Source organism: Pseudopodoces humilis, chromosome 3 (genome assembly GCF_049639895.1).
Source record: "Pseudopodoces humilis isolate 2021_Gansu_Grassland_sample_001 chromosome 3, ASM4963989v1, whole genome shotgun sequence".
In the NCBI taxonomy this organism is placed as follows: Eukaryota; Metazoa; Chordata; class Aves; order Passeriformes; family Paridae; genus Pseudopodoces; species Pseudopodoces humilis.
The window spans coordinates 104,295,020-104,317,688 of record NC_142202.1 but is presented as its reverse complement, the minus strand read 5'-3'; the positions used below and the strand labels follow the sequence as shown (position 1 = coordinate 104,317,688).

Sequence of the window (22,669 nt, the reverse complement as noted above, 5' to 3'; positions counted from 1 at the left end):
CTGAGAGTGCTGACAAGAGCTAGAATTTAGTCATTATTATTTTCCCTTCGTCCCAGTCTACAAATTTCTGCTTTTCAGATTAACAGAAAGCTAACCTAAACTTATGAGTTTGGTGGTGTTGTTAAAAACAGGGAGTGTGTTCTCCTGGAAAACTGCTGGGCTCTGCAGTGTGGGCTGTGGACAGCAGAGTGCACTGCTCATGCAGCAGAGGAAGGCAGCACCCAGACAGTGCTGGGGGGTCCTGGGGTTCCTTTTTTATATTATTCCTTTTTATAGCACTTACTCCTTCAGCAGATACAGCTTTAAGGGGGCATTTACTCAGCAGCCACCTCAGGCAGGACTGCAGCTTTTGGGAAGCGGGCCACGTGTGTGCAGTGGCCAGCCAGCCTGGGAAGGCAGGGGCTGGGGAGCTGGGAAACTGCAATCTAGGACAGGAAACCCTCTGGAGGCTGCACACGAGTGTGCTGTCAGCACGAGTGTGCCATCTGCCCCCTCTGCACTGCTGTTGAACAGGCTGTGCTGCAGCCACTGTAGCCCATCCTGAGAGTGATTACAGGTGGTCGTGTGTCAGGTTTGTACTTGATCTCTAAAAAATAATAAGAATTAAAAAAAAAAAAAAGAAAAAGCTTCTAGTGTGTACAGAAACAAAAAATACCAGGTGTCATTTTTGCTCATACTAGAGTGTCCATCTGCTCACATTGTGTAGAGTTAGCCTTTTCCATACAGAGGCAGGTGAGAGGAAAATGAGGAGCTAACAAGTTTCCAAGAATGTCAGGTTGATGTAATGACATAGACAAAACTCTGTGTTAGTGGGAAGAAGTGTGTGCCCTAGTGTTTCATGCTGGAGGGGCACTGGCAGCGATTGCTTGGCTCTTTGAAGCCGGTCTTGGTACAGCAGATGGTTGCTGTTGCACATTAGCAAGGAGATGTTCTGTGCTTACATTGCTCTGGTGTATTTTTATTTGACTTCAGATTTGCACTTTGCATTCAGATGGGAGGATTGGCAGTCACTTTATGAAGTATTACAAGAAGCAGCCATAATCAGGGCTGGACTAATTTTAGTGATCTGCAAATCCATATTTGAGCAGCTGGAAGAAACACAAAGTGTTATTTTGAAGCTTTGGGTCATTTTCTGGTAAATTTTCTTCTGTAGCCACTTCAAAAAGGCAACAGGTTGCAAGATTTACTGATCCTGTTAGCAGTCTCAAGAAGTTTGCAGTGCTGTCCCACCATTTGGTATTTAAACTTCATGCAAATAGTTCTGGTGGTTCCTGGAAGAAGTAGCTCCTGTGTCCAGTGGCACCATTTGGAAAGCAGCCAGCACAGCAGAGCCTTCAGGTGCTGTTGGAGACACACACAGAGGCTGAAGTGAAGAGTGATGCTGGAGCAGACAGCTCAGCAGCTCTGGTTGTTCAAGGGTGGATGAAGCTATGGGAGAAACCCTACTCTTTGGAGGATCTGAACCATTCAAAAACATTTGGAATATGGCAGTGTGCCTTAGAGCCTTAGTGTTTGTTTCTAAAATTTTGGATCTGTTTTCTCTCAGACTGGGGGCAGTTCTGTTGAAAACCTGTTGAAATAATACCTGGCTCCAAATCTGCCTGCTACGGCCCAACTCCAGCATGCCCTGCTCTGCTGCTGGCATCTGCTCCGGAGCCACGGCACCTGTGTTTGGCTTGGCAGGGAGATCTCCTTCTTCCCTCTCTTATGGGCTCAAGCTGAGACTATGGGACTGAAACCATGTCCTTCCCCTTTTCTTGTCCCAGAACTTTTATTTTTGAGGTCCTCAAGGACAGACTCTGCATTGCCTGTGTCACAAAGCATGGCAACCTCTCAGGGTGAATACACAGGCCTGGCATTCTTACCAAATTCAGTTTACATGTGTCATCTTGGATCTGGAGCAACAATCCGTACTGGTCCAGCAAGTACATAGCCCTGGAGACTGTCAGAAGGGTGACCTGGAGAGCCTGAGAATGATACACAGTGTGTTTGTGTAGTTTTTAAAGAATACATACATGCTGTGCACTAAGGGTGACATCAGTGTTCACAGTCCATGCTCAAGGCATTTCAGATGTCAGAGCTCCTAAATCTCTGAGAAATATCGGGTCAGGCTTGGATTGCAATGGTTCTTTTTCTCCTCCACAACCTACCCTTCTTCTCCCTGCTTGAGCTGCAGTGTCCTCTGCAGGTGCTGCCAGGCTGTGTGTTGGTAGGAGAGCATGCTGCCACCAAGCAGTGCACATACACCTGAGAAGAAGAAAAAGTGTCACTTGATCCATACCAAATCCCACTTTACAGAACATTGTTTTGTCTTTGCCTTTTGCAGAAACTACATGTGATTAGACTTAGGCTTCTCTGAACATGAAGGTTCCATGTGGTACCTTCTAGCTGAACCTGCCTTGAAATTTAAAGTTGGTGTCAAGGAAGCCCTCAGGCAGTTTGGTAACTGAGAGGCTGAGACAGGAGAAGTTAAAACCTCACGTGCTGTAGTGTATCAAAGCTTGACAGAAACTCAATCTGGTGCCTGCTGCAGCTGCACACTCTGGAAGCAGCACAAGCCAGAACTGCATCATGTTCATTTCTAGCAAGTTCAAGAGTTGAGGGGGCTATGAAAGGCTGAGTAAATAATGATGCAGTTACTGAGCTGCCCAGGCAGGGTGAACACACCACGGCTGGTATCAGTACATGTCAGGACAGGCAGTTCACTCAGCTGGGTGCACAAGGAGCAAAGTACCCTCAGCTGACTCTCCTGGGTTTTTCTTTGCTCTCCTTAGTCCTTAGAAGAGAACAGGATCTCAAACTATAGGACCAAACCCATATGCCTCTGCTTCTCTGCCCATTGGGCTGACACCTGAGGAGATGGATGACTGGCTAGGACAGATGGGAGACAGCAGAGATGAACTTCGTGTGCATATTGGGATATAAAAGCTGTTTTTTCTGCTCTAGACATTTTGAGATGAAGTGATATAAATCTGATCCTACACAAAGCCAGAACCACCATATAAAAATCATATTTACATACCACATTCTTTTATTTACTCCAGCCAGTCCATTCTCAAGTCAGCTAGGTGGCAGAGGAGATTTAAGAAGAGAACTGAATTAAAGCTGCACACCAGTCAGGGTGGTTGAGTTGAATGCTGGCTAGAGTTTAAGTCTGCGAAGTGCCTAAGTCTATTTCTCAAAGCAGAGTTGTAGAATATCTCAGGATAGAGGGGACCCATATGGATCTTCAGGTCCAACTTCCTGCTTCTTGCAGGACTACCTCCAACCAAACCACAGGACTAAGAGCATCATCCAGACTTCCAGGATAGGGTCCATGAGTGGGAGGTGAGTCTTTCACTCGATCCTACCTGCTCCAGTTGCCGTGCCAGGGTCCTTACTGCCAGCCTTTTAAAGTGAGAGGGGTGTCTCACCCTGGGGCTCACAGGTACTGGGCAGAACTGTGCAGCAAACTCACTGCCATTAATTTCACACCTGTTTGAGAGGAAAGATCATCAGATCTAAGCAGAAATTAGGACTTTGCTGATGAGTTCATTGGACATTTAATACCACTTGCCCATCCACAGTGATGTTCCATCTTGGGGTGTAGTTGAAGTCTGGAGATCTGGCTACCCAGCAGTTTTCCAGGTATAACTCCACTTTGGGGCTCTTGTCTTTCAGTTCTACCTCAAGAAACACCGGCTCCATGGGTTGTTTGAGTATTGCCATGCTGGGCCCATAGAACTCCATGAAGGATTCATCTCGAGAAAATGATAGGGGAGTTTGTTGTTACTTTATATTATTTGAACTAAAACATACTTGGAGATTCTCTGATTTCCATGGGAGAAGATTTACCTTTGGACACTCTTGAAACTACATTCAGAGCTTGTCTTACCCTTCTGTAAGCTGCAGAGAAGGAAATGTTAGAGAGGCTCTTTAGTTGAAAGTAAGGCCTGTCTTAACAAGGGAACTTAGGACTGAAAGAGTCAGAGAGGTTTAAAAATGGAAGGGAATTGCACACCTGCAGTATTTGAATGTGGAATCATCGTCCCGGAGCCAAAGAGAGGGGATGTGACCGGTTCACTGGGGAAGGCACCGAGCACCAGGGTCTCTTTTGCTTGGTAGTAGCACAAGATTGTTAGTCTAGAGTAGAAGAAACAGCAATTTTTGTGTTCACATATATTCCTCAGCAGCTGTACAAAAGTGAGCAGTGTCAGTGAGCAGCTGCTCCTACCTGTAGTCTGGATCTCTTGTGATTGTTGGTATGCTCTGTCCTGGAAGAGTCTCCTTCTCATAAGAGATTTCATTCTCATAAATAATGTGGTCACCTTCAAACTGTGCATATGGGAAGCTCATTATAAATTGACTCTTCTCAGGAGCTGGAGCAGGGGACCAAAAGACAAAATGCAGAAGAGGTAGAGACTTCCAGCACGTGTTTCTGCTCTGGCCATGGACTTACCCTTACTGAAGTGCCACAGGTAGTGACATGGAACTTGAAGAAGGCATGAGCTTCATTATACTCTCTAGGTTTGCAGGAGCTGTCCCTTAGCTTGGTTTTACTCATGTCAATGGCAGGAACTGTCTTCATTTGGGCAGATACCATTATGGTACCATCTGGGTGGCATACTGAGAAAGTCAGAGAGTTGGTTATGAGCTCAAGAAAGAATCACACATCTTTTTTATTGATTGATCAGTTGCATAACTTACTTATAAATGCTGAAGTATTAAAACTGCAGCTAATGGAGAACATCTGTAAGGTCTCCATAGTTCTCACCTTCCTTAGGGCAACATCAAACCTTGCTTTAATTTTCTGAAAGGACACTTCCTGCAGAGGAGGAGATGGAAGAGCTCTGTTGTTATAGTACATCATCCACATGTGCAAAGTTCTGCTCCTTAGCTTGTGTCACAAGAATTCTAACAAGTCGCAAGAGTTAAGTCAGTGTGAAGACTTGAGCCTGAAGCTACTTGGGGACAGAAGTACAAGTTTTCTTGTATGAATTTATCAGTCACTGTCATGGAGATAAATCTGCGCTGATTATTGTAGAATAATTCAAATTATTAGAGCATCAATTTTCCCCTGCCGTGTCTTAACATTTCTACAAAAAGTTCCTATAAAAGAGCTTCTTTCATAAAAGCTGTATTGAAATATTGTTTCTGGCTCAGAGCAGATGGGACATTTTGCCTCATCTTACTAAAAACAATGAGGAGTTTGTTTTTGAAGACTTGGTGCATATCTTTTAGAGACAAGTGGGGACCGTAGATTGCATAATACCAGAAGGGTCCAGGTCTGATGCCTCTTACTCTACTTGCTGTGGCTCAGAGTCCTTCCCTCTGGAGGTTTTCCAATGTGTGTAACAGCATGACAGACTGTGACTGTAGGACTCTGTGAGAGCAAACAGCCCTATGTGCTATAGAAAGGCATTGCTGAACAGCTCCTGTACCTGGTAGATGAGTCCCCCAGCAAACAGAGGTATTTGCAAGATCAGGTGTGTGGAGTTGGTAGCTGCAAGGTACCCATTGGTGAGGGCAAGGTGCCGGTTCAGGAGCTTGTTACCAAGGTACAGGTCCCAGTAGTGGTGCAAGCCAAAAGTGGGCAGGGTTAGATACAGGTTTTCTTCATCACAGGAACCAACTGCTTCCGGTACTTCTGTGGGAAGAAGGTGGGATGAAGAGTAAGAATGAAGGAAGGTTTGAGTGGTGAGGTTTGGCCCAGGCAGGGATTTCTGTCACAGGTAAGAAGCCCCAGCAGCCTGTTGTGTGCATGCTGGCATTGCCTGCAGGGCTTGGCTGGGTTGTAGTGGGTGTACCAGTGCACATCTGGTGGGATGGGATGTCCTGCTTCAGCCAGCTTGCTTCCAGGACTATTCCCTGTTTCACTAAGGCAAGCTGAGCTATGTATGTAAATACATTTTTTGATCAGTCTCCTTTGAAACAGGAGCTGTTTCAAAGATAAAATAGGACAGTGAGGAGACTGTCATCTTTGTGGCATGCAAAAATCTAATAAATTTGAGAAAATATCAAACAGACCTCCCAACTGTTTCAGTAACCTGCTAAGTACAGTTCTTAGTGGATGATTTCTCCTTCCAGAAATGCCGTCTCTGGAGATTACAGCAATTTTTTTGAGTTAGTTAAGTTCTGTCCTGGATGTGGAGGCAGAATTGTATTTGAGGACAAACTAAAACTTGTAGCAATGTCTGAAAGTTTTGCCAGTAGATGTATGTTCATGTTCTGAGGCATCTTGTTCACTGAGTTTGCAAGCCAACTTCTACACACTTGTTTTATTGCTCTCAGTGTCTCGAGGGCAGACTGTCTTGCCAGTATGCAGAAGAGCTGCCATCAGTGGAGCAGCAACTTGGCTGTTACCAACAATGAGCTATTGAGGGGTGGGGTTTTCCCCAAAGCTCTCACCCTCACTCTGATGCTCTCACTGAATTCAACGACAGCCATGCTGTTGATGCAAACAAACCAGTTGATGTCAGGGGAAAACTTACCAATATCAGCAAGCACACACTCCACCTCTGCTGAATGATGGTAGAGTGTCATCTCCAGACCCACGCTAAGGGTGTAGTTGACCAGGAGAGTGTATTTTGTTTCATTTCTGTTCACATACTGAAAGAGAGAGAAGTGTAGGGCTGCAGCAGCTTTCACAATAGGCAGGCATGTATATTCTAAAAAACACTAAATAATTATTCCAACACCCTCCCCTGCCCTGCAAATAGCTCAGACTCCAAAAGCATTGCTTCAGCTGGCCTAAAGCTATTCAGAAATCTGGCCTGGATTCAACAGCTCTTTCAGCCAAACATAAATGTGGAGAATGTTGTGCTTTTTCAGAAAATGAAGACAGAAGTGAACGCAGTGGTGGTTCCTCTGTAGCCCAATGGTGGGATCATAGAGGGGGATCCAGGTCCAAATCCTTGTTCTTTACTGAGAGTGTGGGCTGAACCCAGGAGAGTAAGTAATCGGTTGAATAGAAGGTGTGAGGAGATGCTGTGAGAGATCCCTCTCAATATCCTCTTTTCCTTCACTGAAAATGCTTACAAAGTAAAACCTGGTGTTCAACCTGAAAGAAATACTTCTGGATTTTTTTTTTCTTGCTTTGATCCTTAATGCAATTTGACTGTGGTTTGACTGCAGCCCGAAAACTATTTGCACAAATCCTGTGCATTCACAGTGTTGTTTCTTGTGACAGCACCACAGCTCAGCATGGTTTGGTTGAAAGAGTGGTAGAGGACTTGCAGTTATGCATCCTCCCACTGAAATGAGAGACTGAAATCCCTCTGTGAATATATAGCCTTTACAAATATTTTGATTACAAACTGTCTGAAGCTTAACTAAATTACATTTAGAGTACCCTGAGCCTGCCCGTAGCGTGCTCGCACGGGGCATGGCCTGTGCCAGCAGCCAAACAGTGGGCTCAGGAGTTACTGGATTCTTGAAACTGATGTTTGCCAGCATTGCAATTTATTTATTTTTCCAAGACACTCCTGTTTTAGAGGGCAGTGTCTAATACAGACTTGACAAACCTCTTCCTGTTGGGTGTGCACTCGGGCATTAGCCATGCTGACAGGCACTAGAGGAGGTAACATTCCATCCCATCTAATTATACTTGATACTGATCTCCTAGAGATCTATGGAGATCAAGGTGGGGACATAAAAGCTTCTAATCTTAACTCAGATTATCTCAGACTTGTTGACACCTCTGTGATCAAGGAACTGTTATTGGTTAATAAAAGCTGGACCATGTCCCCAAGAGGGACTGTCCCACCTCCTCCACTCTGCTGCTGAAGTGAACTGCTGTGTATCCTACCTCTTTCAGAACATATGGATCATCAAAAGAGACTTCCAGGATAAATGCTTTTGTTCCATTAGAAAAGGGAGTTTCATAAATCTTGAAGCTGTGGTGCTGTGCTTCCCTCAGGGAAAATGGCATATTTCCTACTGTGATTGCCACCAGAGAGACATCGGGAAGAAAGTGTCCAAATGCAACATTAAATAGCCGTTCTTCTGGCATGGTATCTGCAGGGAGAGAACATCAAATTACTGCTGATGTGGATCAAATAACCAAGACGGTTGGGGTGGCCTCCCATTCAAATTCCAGGAAACTTAGCCAACAGCCATCTCTTTAATGGCTCTGATTAATGAGTGTTTGTGTTCTAGTCAGATCTGAAATACTCTGAGTACATGAGAATTGCTTCAAGCTGCAGAGGATTAACAACAAATATATAGAACTTTACAGAAAGTGGGTTCAGTGACTTTCTAGAGGTGCACTATGATGTGCAATACATTTAAAGAAATCTAGAATCTCGTTCAGCTACATAAAATTTGAAAAATTTATCATAATGTATGGTAAGAGGCTCCTTTTTCTTTCTATATCAATTATCCAGACAACTCCAAGTATGTTCAGTGCCTTAATGCTCTGGGAATTAAAATTTAAAAACCATGACTGCAGCACTGGGTGGCACAGTGATTTCAGTATATTCCCAAGGTATCAGATGCAGGCAGTTTGTGGGAGAAAATACCATTAATGAATGCTGTCCTCTTCTTCCCAGTGTGATAACTGCACATCACAACATCTTCATTCCAGTACTCACAGGAAAAATCCAGGTATTAACATGAAAGGAATGTTTACATTTTTATCATCAACTTATAAGTTAAGGCTAAAAGGTTTTTATTGGGGTTTTTTGTTTGTTCATTCGAATATAATACTTGAGGTTTGACTTTTCCTAAAAAAATTTTAAGTGGGAGTTGAGAACATTCTGGTGAATGTAGATTTGTAGCACAGGCCAGGTGGAGCAATGTACAGCACAGCAAAAGATTGGTAAGAGTCAATGAGAGGAATGACTTACTGTTGATAACAGTTGGTATTTGTGGCATGAAAGGTGTGGTGATGGATTTGATGACTGTATACTTCGTTGTTTGCCAACCTGCATCCGTCCACGTGTGCTCCAGAAACAGGTCAATGCAGTAAATGACTCCATAAACACCGCCAGATATGGAGCTCTAGGAGGTAAAAGGTGTGGTTAAGTTTTAATTCTCAGTAGCTTAATAAAGAGATGACTGAATATGGTTTAAATTCTTAAGCTAGGAAGAGCAGATGGTATTCTAGTACAGCTTGGAACAGATTTTGCTAGTGGATTTTGCTTGTTTGTTTGGTAGCTTGGTCCATTTGTCTGGTCCAGGTGTGGCTCAGATACTGCAGAGATCCTTAGTAAGGAAGTATCTGGCTTTCAGGGGTGTCCTCATTAAGTTTAGCACGTCACCACATTTTTTTTTTTTTTTTTTACCATCCCTGGATTACCAGTCATGTTTCTTTTTCTGTCTGTTACACAAATGGGGACCTCCTGAAGGGAATAAGTTAAATTCACACCAATGTCATCTTGCAGGAATATTGCCAACTCCTTTCTAGGTGTTGAAGTTGGATGGACTTTTGAGCAACCTGATCTAATGAAAGATGTTTCTGCCTATGGCAGAGGAGGCTGAAGTTTATTTTCTTTAAAGGTGCCTTCCAACCCAAACTATTCTTTTCTACTGAACATTCCTTTTGGCATTGCCTCTGTATCTGTAAATTATATATTGATAAGGAATAAACTGTTCAAGACAGGTGACTGCACCCCAAAAACATGAAGAGAACCTGTCCTTTGCTAAATCATGCTGTCTTGGAAATTGTCAGGGAAATTACTCACTGAGCCAGGCCAGAAGTTTACCAGGATTAGTTTCATTATTGAACAACATAGACAATTTATTCCAGTGTCAGCCTCTTGCTTCTACCATGTTTTGTCATTATAAATTCCTAGTTTCTGAGTAAGTGCTTTAAAAACACAGAGAAGAAACACCTAGTTCTTCAAATATTGTATCTACAAATTTTAAGCAGCAATCAATTAATATTTGAAATTACCATGATTTGGAAACATCTGTAGTACAGGCTCTCAAATGTGTTTGTGTGTGACTGGTTTGTACTAACCTCTAGCTTGCCTCCCTCTGCTCCAATTGGGATGGTTATTCTGATGTGTGTCTCGTTGTACTCCAGTAAGAAGTTCATCTCTGCTGGATTCACTATGACTTGATCACCCACTCCCATTACAATGCTTTTAGACAGAAAAGTGGATTCCTGGACCACTAGTGTGGGGATAACTCTTGGCACAGTCCATGTTAGCGTGGTATCGGTGAAGCTGATGCCATCTGTGGAGTTAGATAGGGCAATTGGAGCTATCACTCAGTCCTGTCTCTGCCTTTTCCTGATTCCATTTCACCAGGATATCTCTGCAGTTTTCACTGATGCAACACCTTGTAGGATATTAGCCAAAAGATGGCTATTTTGTCACAGAGACCCTGGCACTCGAAGCAGACCTGAATTAGTTTCCGGTGAATCATTAATTGATTCAGAAGAACTGGCAGCTCTGCTCCCAGCTACCTGCTCTGTTGTCCCAGGGCTTACTGGCAGAAGGAAGAGGGCACAGAATAACCTGTTTGAACCTTCTTGAAATATTGGCTTCAAGTTCTCTACAACTTAAAACCTTTTGCTTCCTCATCACTTGTTCACATTAATACTCTTCTGTGAGAGCCAGGTGCAGCCACCACTTCTCTGCAAAAAGCCAGGCTAGTCCTGCCTCTCCAGAGAAAAGGATGATGTGAGTTTCAAGGATGCAGAGCTGCCTGCCTTGCATGGAACTGTATGAAAAAGAAGAGCCAAGGCTATGGGATTAGTTCAGGGGAGGCTCCCTGGCTCTTCTGTAGCAGTTTTGCTTGTTTCCAGTTCCCTGCATCTGATGTGGGGATTTGAGAAACCAGAGACAAAGCATGACACTGCACTGGGAACACAAGTAATGTAGTGTCACAGCAGGGCCTGTTTGCCTGTGACTAAAGCCACAGACTCTTAACTCATGTTGTTCTGAGGGAAGCTTGTAAACCTCTTCTCTAAGAGAGAATGGGAAGACTGTGTTTTCTGCTACCTCCTTTGGTGGTTATTTTTAGAGAAGAAGGAAGAGATCCTTACCAACAGGACAGGAGGCAGTCGTGTCAATGAGCAAAAGCAGCCACCGCTGCCTGTACATGGAAGTGGAAGTGATCATGTTCATAGTTACACCACTGACCTGTTTGAGCCCAGAAAAAGAGAGCTGATGTTCTGGAGAGGCAGTGGGAACAGCAGAGCTTTTTGTCTGGCTGGGGTCAACAACTCACCACGCTGACATCAGACTCATTGCTGTGGTAGGGCGCTCGCAGGTACACTCGGGACAGGGTGTTATTGAAGCTGTAGCCCAGTTTTACTGCATCACTTACTGTTATTCTCTTTCTCCCTGATGGAGAAACAAACATCAGTTGCCATTGCTGGTATGCAACATTTTGAGTCTGCAAGAGAGAGATGAGCTACGTCAGTTCTATGTCTCCCAAAGTCTCTTAAAAAGCTATGATGTTGCAGTGCCTATTTTCCTATTAGTAGTGGGAGTAACTGGAATGATAGTATTAGTTCATCTCAGGCAAGAAATACCCTTGACATATATATATGTAGCGTAAAGATAAGGAATTCTAGAGCTCTTTAAGGCATCTTTAGAGATTGTCTTCTAGCAGCCCTGGAAGAAACACAGACAGATGGCCTTGAACAAATCCACTGTGGACAAAATACCCATGCTGTTAAGAAACTGATTATCTCCATGTCTGCTGTTTGCTGGAACAGTCCAGAGGTCAAATGACAGACTACCTCTTATTGTGTGTAGCCATACTGTGTCAAAGATAAGAAGAGAGCAATGCCTGTAAGTGGCCTAGAACAGAGTCCCCTGCTGTGATGGCCATACAGTCAAAAGGAAAATGGGCATCGAGAGCAAGTAAGACATGAGAAATGTGGGACAAACATATATATTTGACAGAATCACAGAGGGGCTGTAGTTGGAAGGAACCACTGGAGACCATCTAGTCCAACCTCTCTGCTTGAGCAGGGTCCCCATGAGAGTGGTACTCAGGATTGTGTCCAGTCAGCTTTTGAATTTCTCCAGATAAGACTCCACACCTTCTCTGGGCAATCTGTTCCATTCTTCCTCATGTTCAGATGGAGCTTCTAGTGGATCAGTTTCTGTCTGCTCTCTTGTCCTACCGCTGGGCACCACTGAGGAGGACCTGGCTCCATTCTCTTGACAGTCTTCCATCAGATACTTGTGTACATTGCTAAGATCCTCTCCTAGTCTTCCCCAGACTAAACAGGCCCAACTCCTTCAGCTTTTCCTCATAAGAGAGATGTTCCTGTCATCATTTCCCACTCATTCTTTCCAGCCTCAAATATTTTTCGTTTCAGTGACTCCTGAACTATCTGTACCTTCTTTGTATTTTGTATGTCTTATTGGATTTCTCTTCAGTCAACTTTTCCAGACTATCCGTGGGATCAAGTAAGCTTTTAGCAGCCACAACATCTTTTGGTGATGAGTTTGACAGTTTCACTACCCATTGTGCGAAGAACTACCTACCTTTGTTTGTCTTGAACTCAGTTTTCACTAATGGAACAAGCATATGACTGTTCTCCCATCTAAATGTCTTTTTGCAGTCTAGAGGTCTAAAAATACTTGAGAGGTTTTCAGTGCTTGATGGCAAATTTGTCATCTCCCTTTTCTTGTCAGAGATGGAGCTATGCCCCAAGAATGACTCATAAGAGTAGAGAGAAGAGGCAGGCTAGGAGCTGTTAGGAAAGTCTCCCCTTCATACCTCTGGCAGTGCTGACATCCATGCTACGGTGTAGTCATTTGAAACTGCTGGGACATCAGTCTTCACTGACACCTGGGGACACAGGAGATTGTTTGGGAGCAATGGGAGCAAACAAATCCTCAGTATTATTGCAGACAAGGGGAGCAGTGTCTATCAGGATTTAACAGTTTGCATTCACTAGAGGTAATTAAAGCGTTTCTGTGGAGGTTCTTGATGGCAGTAATTTTAGTGACCTTAAATGAAAGTTAAAATCATGGCATTTATAGTGGTGGGAATATTTTGTGTTTAAACAGGTAAACTTAAAGTCCTGCATCATATCTGGTAAGCTGTAAACTAGATTAAGCTCTGGAGACCTTCAGGAACATCTGGGTCTCTCCACTGGAGGTGTAGGAAAGCAGGTTATTGGCATCAACAGGACTGGTTCTGTCTTCCCAAGCAGGCTGAATGCCTAAAATGAAGGATGCCCAGTACCTAAGGTAGGTGCTGTGGTGTAAATCTTGCCCACATGTGCTGCAGAGTGAGGCAAGGAAAGGAGACAGTCTGAAGACATCTGTACCATGGTTTAATTGTGTTGCAACACCCAGAAGTGACTGCACAGCCTTGAGTTCTAATAGGAGAGGTATGCTTTCTTTTTCTTGCCTGTCGCAGGAATGCACAGAAAGCAATGAAATTTGGTTTGTTTGCTGCCTTGTTTCTACACTGCCAGGAGGCTGAGCAGCCCCACTGCACCACTGAAAGAGGCAGCTCCTGTCTCACAGACTTGTCCTGTGTGTTGTCTGATTCAGCAGAGATGCAGCTCTGCAGACTCTAGGTTTTATTATTTCAGATATGAGGATGGCATTCTCACAGATGCTGCAGCACTTTATGACCAAAAGGGACTCTCACAAGTTTAAGAGCTTGGCCTTAAGCCTCTCTGTTGATTTGCTTGCAAAGGCTTGCCTTATTTCATCTGTACGGTTAACTGAGTTTCACTGCAAATAAAATTCAAAATTCACAAAATATCTGTGGCATGTAAATGTGTTACTAATCAGATCTACTGTTACACACTCTGCTAAGTACCAGCAGGTTGCTATTATGCCTGGTACATGGGGTACAATCAACTTCTGACAGGAATTTGTGGAGGTTGCTGTGCCTGGCAGGGAGCTTGGATGCAGCCTCGCCTTCAGTGGGAAGGTTTTTACCTCCATGTAGTTCTCTTCGCACACAATTTCTCTTGAAGCCCAGGATGCATAGGAGCAGTACATAGGGTAGGTGTAGGTGACAGCTGCCCTCATGCTTGAAAATGAGGAGACCTTGATGTTCACAGTCAGTGAAAACAGCTCATCTGCCTGGGAAGAAAAAGTGGCAATTCAGCAGGTGGTGCGGAAGGTTCCAGGAGTGGCTGCATGGGACCATGTTCTGAGTGTTTTCTGCTTCTGAGTGTTCTGTTTCTGAGTGTTTTATAATGATGAGAACAGGTGGAGAACTGCAGTGACAGCTCCTACAGCATACCACCCTGTCTGAAATGGTTTGTGTGCAGGATTTTACTGAGCCAGGGACATTGCCTCAGCACTCACAGCCTTTGCCTCAGACCCCATCTCAGCACTGCTCTTGCCACACTATAGAGGAGCAGCTGGTCAAGGACAGATCTGACCTACCTTACTGTGGGGTTCATGTTTCTCCTCTTTGTGACTTTGTGTGTCTCCACATGGAGAGAAAGTACTGGAACTTTTGTTTTGATCTAAGTAGTTCACATTAATCTACAAATGCTGTTTAGTATTTAATACTAGACTGAGTCCAGTGAAAAACTCCTTTTAGTTCTTCAGCTCCCCAGAAGCCACACACAAAGCCATGGACTGTCCTTCTATCTGACATAGATGTGTATTTTTCTACAGAAGAAGGCAAAACCTTTACAGAGAAATTTCCAGCCTGGAAATCTAGGTCATTGCACAGCACACTGTACACCCCCGTTCTTGTTAGCTAACCTCTGCCTATGAAGTTTTACCATATTTTTTCTGTGGGGCTTCCAGGACCAACCAGACTAAACATGGACAAGCAGTGAAGTTTCTACTTTGATTTGTTCTGGTTTTGGGTACATTTCATCTCAACTAACATTTAGAAATTAGAAATCCAGGCTACACTTTTACACATATTTTTGGAAGGGGTGAATCACCTTCTGGAGATTCCTGCTTCTCTCCATTGACTATTGTGGAAGAGTAAACAACTAGTTTAGACTAGACATTATCTTTTAGATGGCTAAAGTTACGTGAGGCAGATCTGGGTCTAATAGACATGTGTGATCTATGTTCCTAGGCATGTGTTAACAGGCACATTACCACACAAATTAAGCCAGGAAATGATCTGCCAGAATCACACTGCAAACATTGCTTTTTCAAGCAGATGCCTACTTCTTTCCAGAGAGGCTTTCAAGAAACTCTCTGGCAAATCAGCAGCTACAAGGATATGCTTGAGAACTGGCAGCTACTCAGCAGCATTAGGATGAGTGTCATTCCATGGAGAGAGGAAATCCCATGTCAGTCACACTGAACAAACCTCACAGCAGAGAGCCATTGCCTATTCATTCCTACACCACACTCCCAACACTAGTTCCTTGAGTTCAGTATTCTCAAAATATTGCTGTTAGAATACCATATACTATCTCAATCTTGTATTTTTGGGGACGATGTACTGCCTGAGCTGCTTCCAAGCCCGTGTCTGGGCCTTACCTCATTGGCCACATGGCAGCCGAGCACTGACGCGCGGAAGACTGGATTGCCCCACACGTCTTCTGACAGGACATAGCCACAGCGAGATGCTAATTTCTCATCCAGCAGAACAGGCCCAGAATAAGGATCTACAGAAAAAGGGAAGGATATGTGGGATGTGAAGCTCAAGACAAGGGGCAGAGTGGGGCTGAGGCCCCCTCAGGCAGCTCTTCTCCACCTGGGTTGGGTGCTCTCCAGTGACACGTGCTGTTAAGGAGCTGGTGACACTGTGCTGGCGTGTGTAGGAGTGCATGAGACAGTTTGGCATGACTCAAGCTCACACACATACTGTGCACTTCAATGCCTGTTTCCTTGCATCCAGAAGCTTGTGCCATTGCCTCTTTGAAGTGCTGCTATTATGGAGACTTTCTCTGAAGCATCACCTACATTTCTCCCTCCCCGATTTCATTCTCTAGAAGTGAGTTATGGGATATTAAGCCCATCTGTTTATAAAAATCATCAAGTTGGGATAATCTGCTGTTCACAAAGGATGTGGTCACAGACCTGCTTTGGGTGGGCACTTTTACGTATTGATCAGTTTTCCTTCTCTCTGCGTGCTGTGAAACCTAAGGGGGAGCCAAGTAAGAGACATGACAGGGACTGCCTGTGCTCAGGTCTTGATGATGATAGATTTAATAACATCATATTTTGTTAATTATCTGCCCTCTGATTAAGGAACTATTTTAGTCTTGGGTTAGACACAAGAATCTGTACAAATGGATAGGTTTTAACTAGCTGCCACTGCAATTTTTAGATTTGTCTGTCATGCCTATATGTTGGACAGTTCTAGAACTGCTGGTTCAGTGGATGCATGCCTGCAGCTGGGATAGGCTCAGGAGATAAGGAATAATTTTGGAAGAGGAAGGAATGGCTTTTATGAGACCAACTGATAGAGCTGGAAGAAACAAACAGCAGTTTGTGCCTGAAGGCTGGTCTGTTTTTCCAGCAGTATCAGTTACTCTCAGAAATGCTATCCCTTCTGCCCACACCCTTTCCGTACTTGATTTTTTCAGTTCTGCCTCCAAATCAAATGAAAAAAAACAAAACAAAAACATAACCCAGAGAAAAGTGCACTGATCTCAAGATAAATTAATTAGATTTGGGGTGAAATCACATACTTTTTACAATGTGATGTGAATATTTGCTGGTTTATATTTTAGTTCTGAAGATTTTTGTTTTCCCCAGAAAATGGAACCCCTTTGTCCAATCTGAACTATTGTATTTAGATGTCATTGTGATGTTAAATAAAAAGGAAATAAAAATACCCTCCGAAGTCCTTTAATTGGTGCACCACTCGCTCAGCCCTCATTGAAAGTGTGTTTTCTGGGTATTACCCAGCCTACACTGTCATTGCTATTATGCTGTTCAGGATATATCCAAGCTGCAATGTCACCTTTGTTTCCCTTGCTAGACACTTGTAAGGGCTCAGCAGAGGAAAGAATGAAAGCCAAATGTCAGTCCTTCATCCTCAGACCATTCTTTCTCCTTTCTCAGCACAGGGAGGCTGTGGCTGTAGTTTCCAGCTTTACTCCTCTGTAGGGTTAGTGGCCAAATTGAGGTGGGAGAGGCTGGCTCAGGGTGAAAAGGATGTGCTGCAGGTTCCTTGGGGTGAGTTATCAATTATCAATAGATGGCAGCAGCATCCAGATCACAGACTCTGTGATCACTTAGGTGATTCCCCAGCCTTCATGTTATTCGGGGCTGCCACTTGTAACTCACCATAGATTTCCAGCTGGAAGAACTTTCCCTGGAGCAAGAGTTTATTCAGTTTCATCCAAAAAATTCTGGAGCGGCAGCTGCTCTCTGCAAAACCTAGTGGGAGCACATATAGAGCTGATGAGTCAGTAGGACTGGAGGGCAGAGAAGAGGCACATCATGTTACGAGCAAAATAACCGAGTTCTCATCCTTGCCTCTCTCCCCACTCAGCTTTTATCATGTTTCACCAACCTGGGGGAGCCATCCGCCTCCCTTGTCCCAGCCAGAACAGTAAGAAAAACAGCCAGATCCTGCAGTATAAACACATGAACTAATAACAGGGAGAACAGAGAGAAAAAAAAATAAAAGATCAAAATGATATATTAAGGAGGTGGAAACCAAAGTCTTGTTACCTGTGTAGCAAGTGACCCACAGTCTCCATCTGTCCCCAGAGAACTGTGCATGGGCAGCAAAGTCTTCCTCCCTGTGAAGTAAAGCAGACCCAGGGGTGCAGATGGAACTTGGCCAGACCCAGAAGAAGGGGTACAAGTTACCTTTCACAGACTGTGCTGTCTTCTCCAAACCTTGTGTGTGGACCAGGAGAGGACAGTGGCTTCTGTTGTGGAAGGTCCTGGGTGGAATTCTGCAGTGCCCTCCAACGTTATCAGAGCTCGCTCCTGGCCGGGGGAGGCAGCTCCCTCTCTCTGGGAGGGCACAGCACCCTCCTGCTAGATATTTGCAAGGTCAGAGGCTGCTGCTGAGCCTAACTGTAATGAGTAGAGCAGAGGGTGCTTGGTCCCTTCCATCAACCCCTGGCAAGTATTCTCATTCCTTACAAGCCAGTTGGGTAGCTCTAACTTCAGGTCTTTAGAACACATGAAACATTTCCCCAGAGGTATTTTAATTAGGTCTACGCAGGAAATACATTTTTGTTTCTGTGAAATGTCCCAGTGACCCAGCCATGCCAGAGATAACAGCAGTACTTTGGCAGCCGCACGTTTTGCTTTTGTGGATCCAGTTAGGTTGCCCTTTGATTTGTTTGATTATCAGAGAGTGTTTTAGCGAAAACATCTTGTTTTCAGAAGTGCTGCAATATCTCTGTATCATTCAGACCATGTGTAGGTCTGTAAATGGCCAAGCATATTGCCTGGGTACATGTCATAATGGGAATTGTTTCTCTGGGACTGCAAGTGACCCAGGAAAGAAAGGCTGAGAGGCTCGGAGTGCTAAAGATACAGCTTGTGTGGCATGGATGAGCCATGGCGGGGTGAGGAGTACAGGAGACTTAGGTTGACATTTTAGCCATTTCAACTCAGGGCTCCTTTTTGTCCCCATTTTGGGCCATTGACCAGATGTTCTTACCTTACTTTGGTTCACAGGTATGAGCAGAGCGGTGCTGTAGAACAGATTGTTTCTGTAGCGCACTTCACACCACTGGGGGATGAACAAAAGCCAGTGGGCACATCCCCTCCCAGGACACACTGCAATCAGTGTGATTTCTTTCTCTCTCAGAGGACCTGTGCAGTAACAGCAGAACCCCCACCACAGCCCTGCCAGACACACTCACTTTGCACAGCAGGGAACAACAGTGGCACACATCTGTGTGAGTGCTCTGGAGTGGGCCCTGGGGCTCTAGCAATCTCCTAATTAATGTCCTTTGGCCACAAGACCCTTTCTCATTCTGTGGGAGCTGAAGTCCAGATTCTGCCACAACTTCTTACGAGCCCTCGCAGGACTCGCTGCATGATCTTGGCCCCTGTTAACTCTGCGTCCGAGTGACTCTTCATTGAATCCAGCTGGGGCTGGAATTCTGCTGGAAATGGCCATACTCAGATACCACAGTGATGAGTGTGGTGTAACAATGAGATTTTGAATTTTGAGTGAAAACTTTAGTATATTTGGATAGCAAACAGTTCCAATTTTGATAAGCCACTTCCAAGAGACATGTAGCATCTCCCCGAGATCCTGTGAGTCAGGGTCTGAGGAAGCCATGTTTGAGAGAGCGTGATCACATTTTATTAATTAGCAGTCAACTGTCAGGGCAGGTACACAACTACAGTTAGCTGCCACAAGCAGTGAGACAAATTTCTGCATCTTTGGACAACTCAAACCATCGTGATTACTGTGTTTCTGGCACTAATTGTGGATCTAAGTGTGACAGAAGTGACTTTGGATGTGACACAGAAATTGTGGTCAGCGTGTGATAGCCAGCTCTTGGCCTCGCTGTCAACCAAGCAAAGCAAAGCAAAGCATGTCCAGGTCAAATGCTTTTGGCTTCCAAGGATCGCTTAAGTGCTGTGGAAAGCATTGTTAGCACTGGGCGTCTGGAAGCATCAGCTGCTTGTGGTCCCTAAAGTTCCTCTGGTACTCATTATAAAGGTAGGGAGGATAAGCCTGTATGTTCCAGGTTATTATATTTGTCCACTCAGTTTTGTTCGCTGTTTTGGCTGCAGAAGAGCACCCATCTTAATGTTCTTGCAGGGTAATAAACAGCTGCTGCATTTCAGCTTTGAGGTGATGGCATTCTGCGGTGGATAAAATGATTCATGGCTTGGGTTCTTTAGAGCTGAAAGGTACCATTTGAACGTAATGTTTTGGTTTCTTTTCTTTCCTGCATGGGTCTGGACCTGGGCTTTGTATTATATAATGTGTTTGAAGGTTTAAAACCAGCCACTTGGAGCAGCACCTCTCCCAGTGAGGTTTGCTTTCAGTGGTGGAAGAAGGCTCCAGCCCTTTGAGTCATGGTGTTTGTGTCTGTTGTTCTGTGGTACTGAAATCCCCAGGTTACATGAATACTACAGAAAAATATTTTTAAATTTTTCTGTCCCAGGTCTTTTCACGATAACTTTATTTCTTCAATTGGTTAAAATGCAAGAAGGTTGTTTTTGGTGTTAGGTTTTTGTTTTCTTTTTTCACTAAGTCCTGTGTGTTGATCTGAAATAAGCCTCATAGTTTGATACTTAGTCTGAGTGTGGGATATAGTAAAAATGGACAAAAAAACCCTGGTTAGCAATGGGGGAGGGAATGGGAAAAAGTCTTGTTTTAATGTATAAAAACCAGATTCATAGAATCATAAAATCACAGAATGATTTGAGTTCGAAGGCATCTTAAAGATCGTCCAATTCCAACCCCTCTGCCATGGGCAGGGACACCTTCTGCTGGATCAGGTTTCTCAGAGCTCCATCCAACTTGGCCTTGAACAGTTCCAGGGATGGGGCATCCACATCTTCTCTGAGCAATGGTTTTTGCTTATATAGAACCTTTGCTTATACTTCTGAGTTGGGAAAAGCCATTATAAGTTATCTCTGCCCACCTTGTCCTCTTGCAACTGCAGGACTGGCAAACCTGAAAAAGAGATATAAATATTGTTATGTCAGTGTTTCTAAATGTAGAAGTAGATGCCCAAGAAGGCAAGATGCAGCCTTCAACGAAAGACAACTTCTATAAAATCTTCAAGGAGATGCTAAAGAGATGCATCTCCATGGGAAAAGACATGCCTTGGAGTAAGATGAGAATTGGATAACCAGGTTGTGGGTTCAGAAGGTGAGAAAAGGGAATGGTGTAAAGCTTTATCTCTGAGAAGTGTTTTCTCAGGGTGTCTGTGAGACAGAGAGGTGCAAGTGACCTCCACCAGCAGGGTAGCATTGTTCTGGCACGAGCTTGGTCACCTTGGCAGGAACATGAACCTCCCACCCACATGCACCAGGAGCTTGTAAATGCATTCAAAAGGCTCTTGAATTCCCAGGGTAAAAGAGCACAGAAAGATAGTTCTGGTTGAACTTCATGCCATGGCACAAGACAGCCTCACTGATGTCACTGCTATGTCTGTCTTCATATGCACATGCCATGTTTCAGAGGGTTGAAGCCTTACTGTTCTGTGCTGAGGGTTCAGGGGAAAATATACCTGTAAAGAACAACTATAGAAAAATCAGCTCAAAGAGGCAATTTCTTCCTATCGCCGTAAGCAAGCAGTTGGCTTGTGCTCTGGACTGTGAGAGTTTACATTCCTGATCTGTTATTATTATTATTATTATTATTATTATTATTATTATTATTATTATTATTATTGTCTCTATAATGTGTGTTTAGAAACTGTCCTTGTGTTTATGCCATTTTTATCTTTAAAACATACCACACTCAAATGCATATGAATTCCAAAAAGCAACAGTTGCTATCATTGCATGCCAGTAAATTGTTAAAGTGGTGGAAAAAGCACAAATAAGCAGACCTGTACCTTGTTGGGCTTTTAATTTTTTTTTTTAACATGCAATTGGTGTTAATTTCTCTGTGTCTGTAATGTTTGTGTTCACTATGACTGAACAATAGAACTTTGTTTTTGTTCTTTGTGTAAATTAAAAACATCTGTTCTCTTTATACGAAAAGTTGTTTTTTAAAAGAAGCTGGTCTGATCTAACTAAATACCAATGCTGTGTCCACAATGAGTTACTATTAATATTTGGGAAAGGCAACCATCCAAAGCAAGTGTAATGTCAAATCACTGGCGGGAGTGCATATTTATTGCTCGAAGTGACAGATAAAAATGCAGAGGTTACAAAAACAAAATTCTTGCAGATGACTAATGATGCATATATATGCCCCCAGTGCCCTATCACCACATTTGCAATTGGCAGGGTGTTCTCCACTGCCTCCTGCTCTCCAGGATTAATCATCAAGAGACTGGTAGCTTGCCACCCTCCCTGGAGGAGTGATGCTGCTCCCACCTTCTGTCCGGCAGACCCTGCATGGAGTGACCTTTGGAGCACTCTGGAATCTGATCCATCTATTTAATTTGTCTGACTTTTCCCCCACCTCACTCTGGTATTTGACTGCATGGGTTTATTTTCTACTGAAGGTACATGATTTTTTTCTGTGCAGGTGGAGGAGGTGGACCATGCGCTGCATGTTTCTGTAGTGCCCGTGACACCAGCACCATGGTGGTCTTCAGAGCTGTCTGCTAAATTCTGGTATGAAGGAGCTGGAATCCCAAGGCTGGACTGTCATCTTACTCATAAGAAGTAGTCCTGCATTTAGCAGGACTGAAGTAGCTATTTAGGAGGTTATTTCAGAGAAAAAGACCCTAACACTGTTTGTCATGATCTGCAGTAGCAGAACTGGGATCTGAGAGGTTCAGCACTCTCACTGTCCAGGTGACTGTGGAGCCTTGTTACTATTATATTTGAGCATCTCAGAGATGATGAAATTGCCCTCACAGGTAGATGCCTTGAGAAGGAAATACATCTAATTAACATTTCTTGATGAAGGGCCTGATTAAAGAAAAAATCTCTATTGAATGAAGTAGTTAAGCCCTTGCTTAAATCTCATTTATTTAAGTAAGATTTAAACACAAGTAAACTCTCAGACGTGTGTCTCACCTCACTGCTACCTCTGTTGTCCTGTGCTAAGGGTGACATGCCATTCACTGGCAGGAACCAAGAAAAAGCTTGTCTGTCTTAAAGAATTTGATATTTTGTTGATATGCTTGTTGCAGTCAATTCCACAATAGGTCAATTCCTATTATCAGCAAAATTTCCTGTCTCCCTCTTAGAGGGGGCATATGTTGGCA

The 22,669-nt window shown here is 43.9% G+C and overlaps 1 protein-coding gene across 1 annotated transcript; it reads right to left on the bottom strand.

The window, feature by feature from the left end:
* Positions 1 to 937: 937 nt before the first annotated feature.
* Positions 938 to 17,776, bottom strand: LOC106628127 (uncharacterized). The gene is made up of 24 exons (XM_014251409.2): positions 17,691 to 17,776; positions 17,520 to 17,590; positions 17,359 to 17,417; positions 17,130 to 17,222; positions 15,372 to 15,499; positions 13,848 to 13,994; positions 12,667 to 12,738; positions 11,158 to 11,325; positions 10,973 to 11,069; positions 9,941 to 10,158; positions 8,826 to 8,979; positions 7,787 to 7,995; positions 6,471 to 6,588; positions 5,421 to 5,626; positions 4,687 to 4,804; positions 4,439 to 4,605; positions 4,214 to 4,314; positions 4,001 to 4,122; positions 3,835 to 3,885; positions 3,557 to 3,740; positions 3,351 to 3,474; positions 2,151 to 2,247; positions 1,866 to 1,967; positions 938 to 1,341 (listed from the first exon to the last, which is right to left on the bottom strand). Exons 2-23 carry the CDS (start codon positions 17,546 to 17,548, stop codon positions 1,885 to 1,887), a joined length of 2,745 nt encoding a protein of 914 aa, XP_014106884.2. The 5' UTR covers positions 17,549 to 17,590; positions 17,691 to 17,776; the 3' UTR covers positions 938 to 1,341; positions 1,866 to 1,884.
* Between the last annotated feature and the right edge of the window lie 4,893 nt (positions 17,777 to 22,669).

Bases quoted from the DNA above. Each gene is read 5' to 3' on its own strand.
- LOC106628127 (XM_014251409.2), bottom strand. From the start codon at position 17,548: ATGGAGACTGTGGGTCACTTGCTACACAG. The intron at 4,315-4,438 runs GTAAGTCCATGG...CCATATGCACAG, and splicing joins CCTGTGGCACTTCAGTAAGG to TTTGAAGGTGACCACATTAT. The intron at 2,248-3,350 runs GTAGGATCGAGT...TCTTCTTCTCAG, and splicing joins TGGCACGGCAACTGGAGCAG to GTGTATGTGCACTGCTTGGT.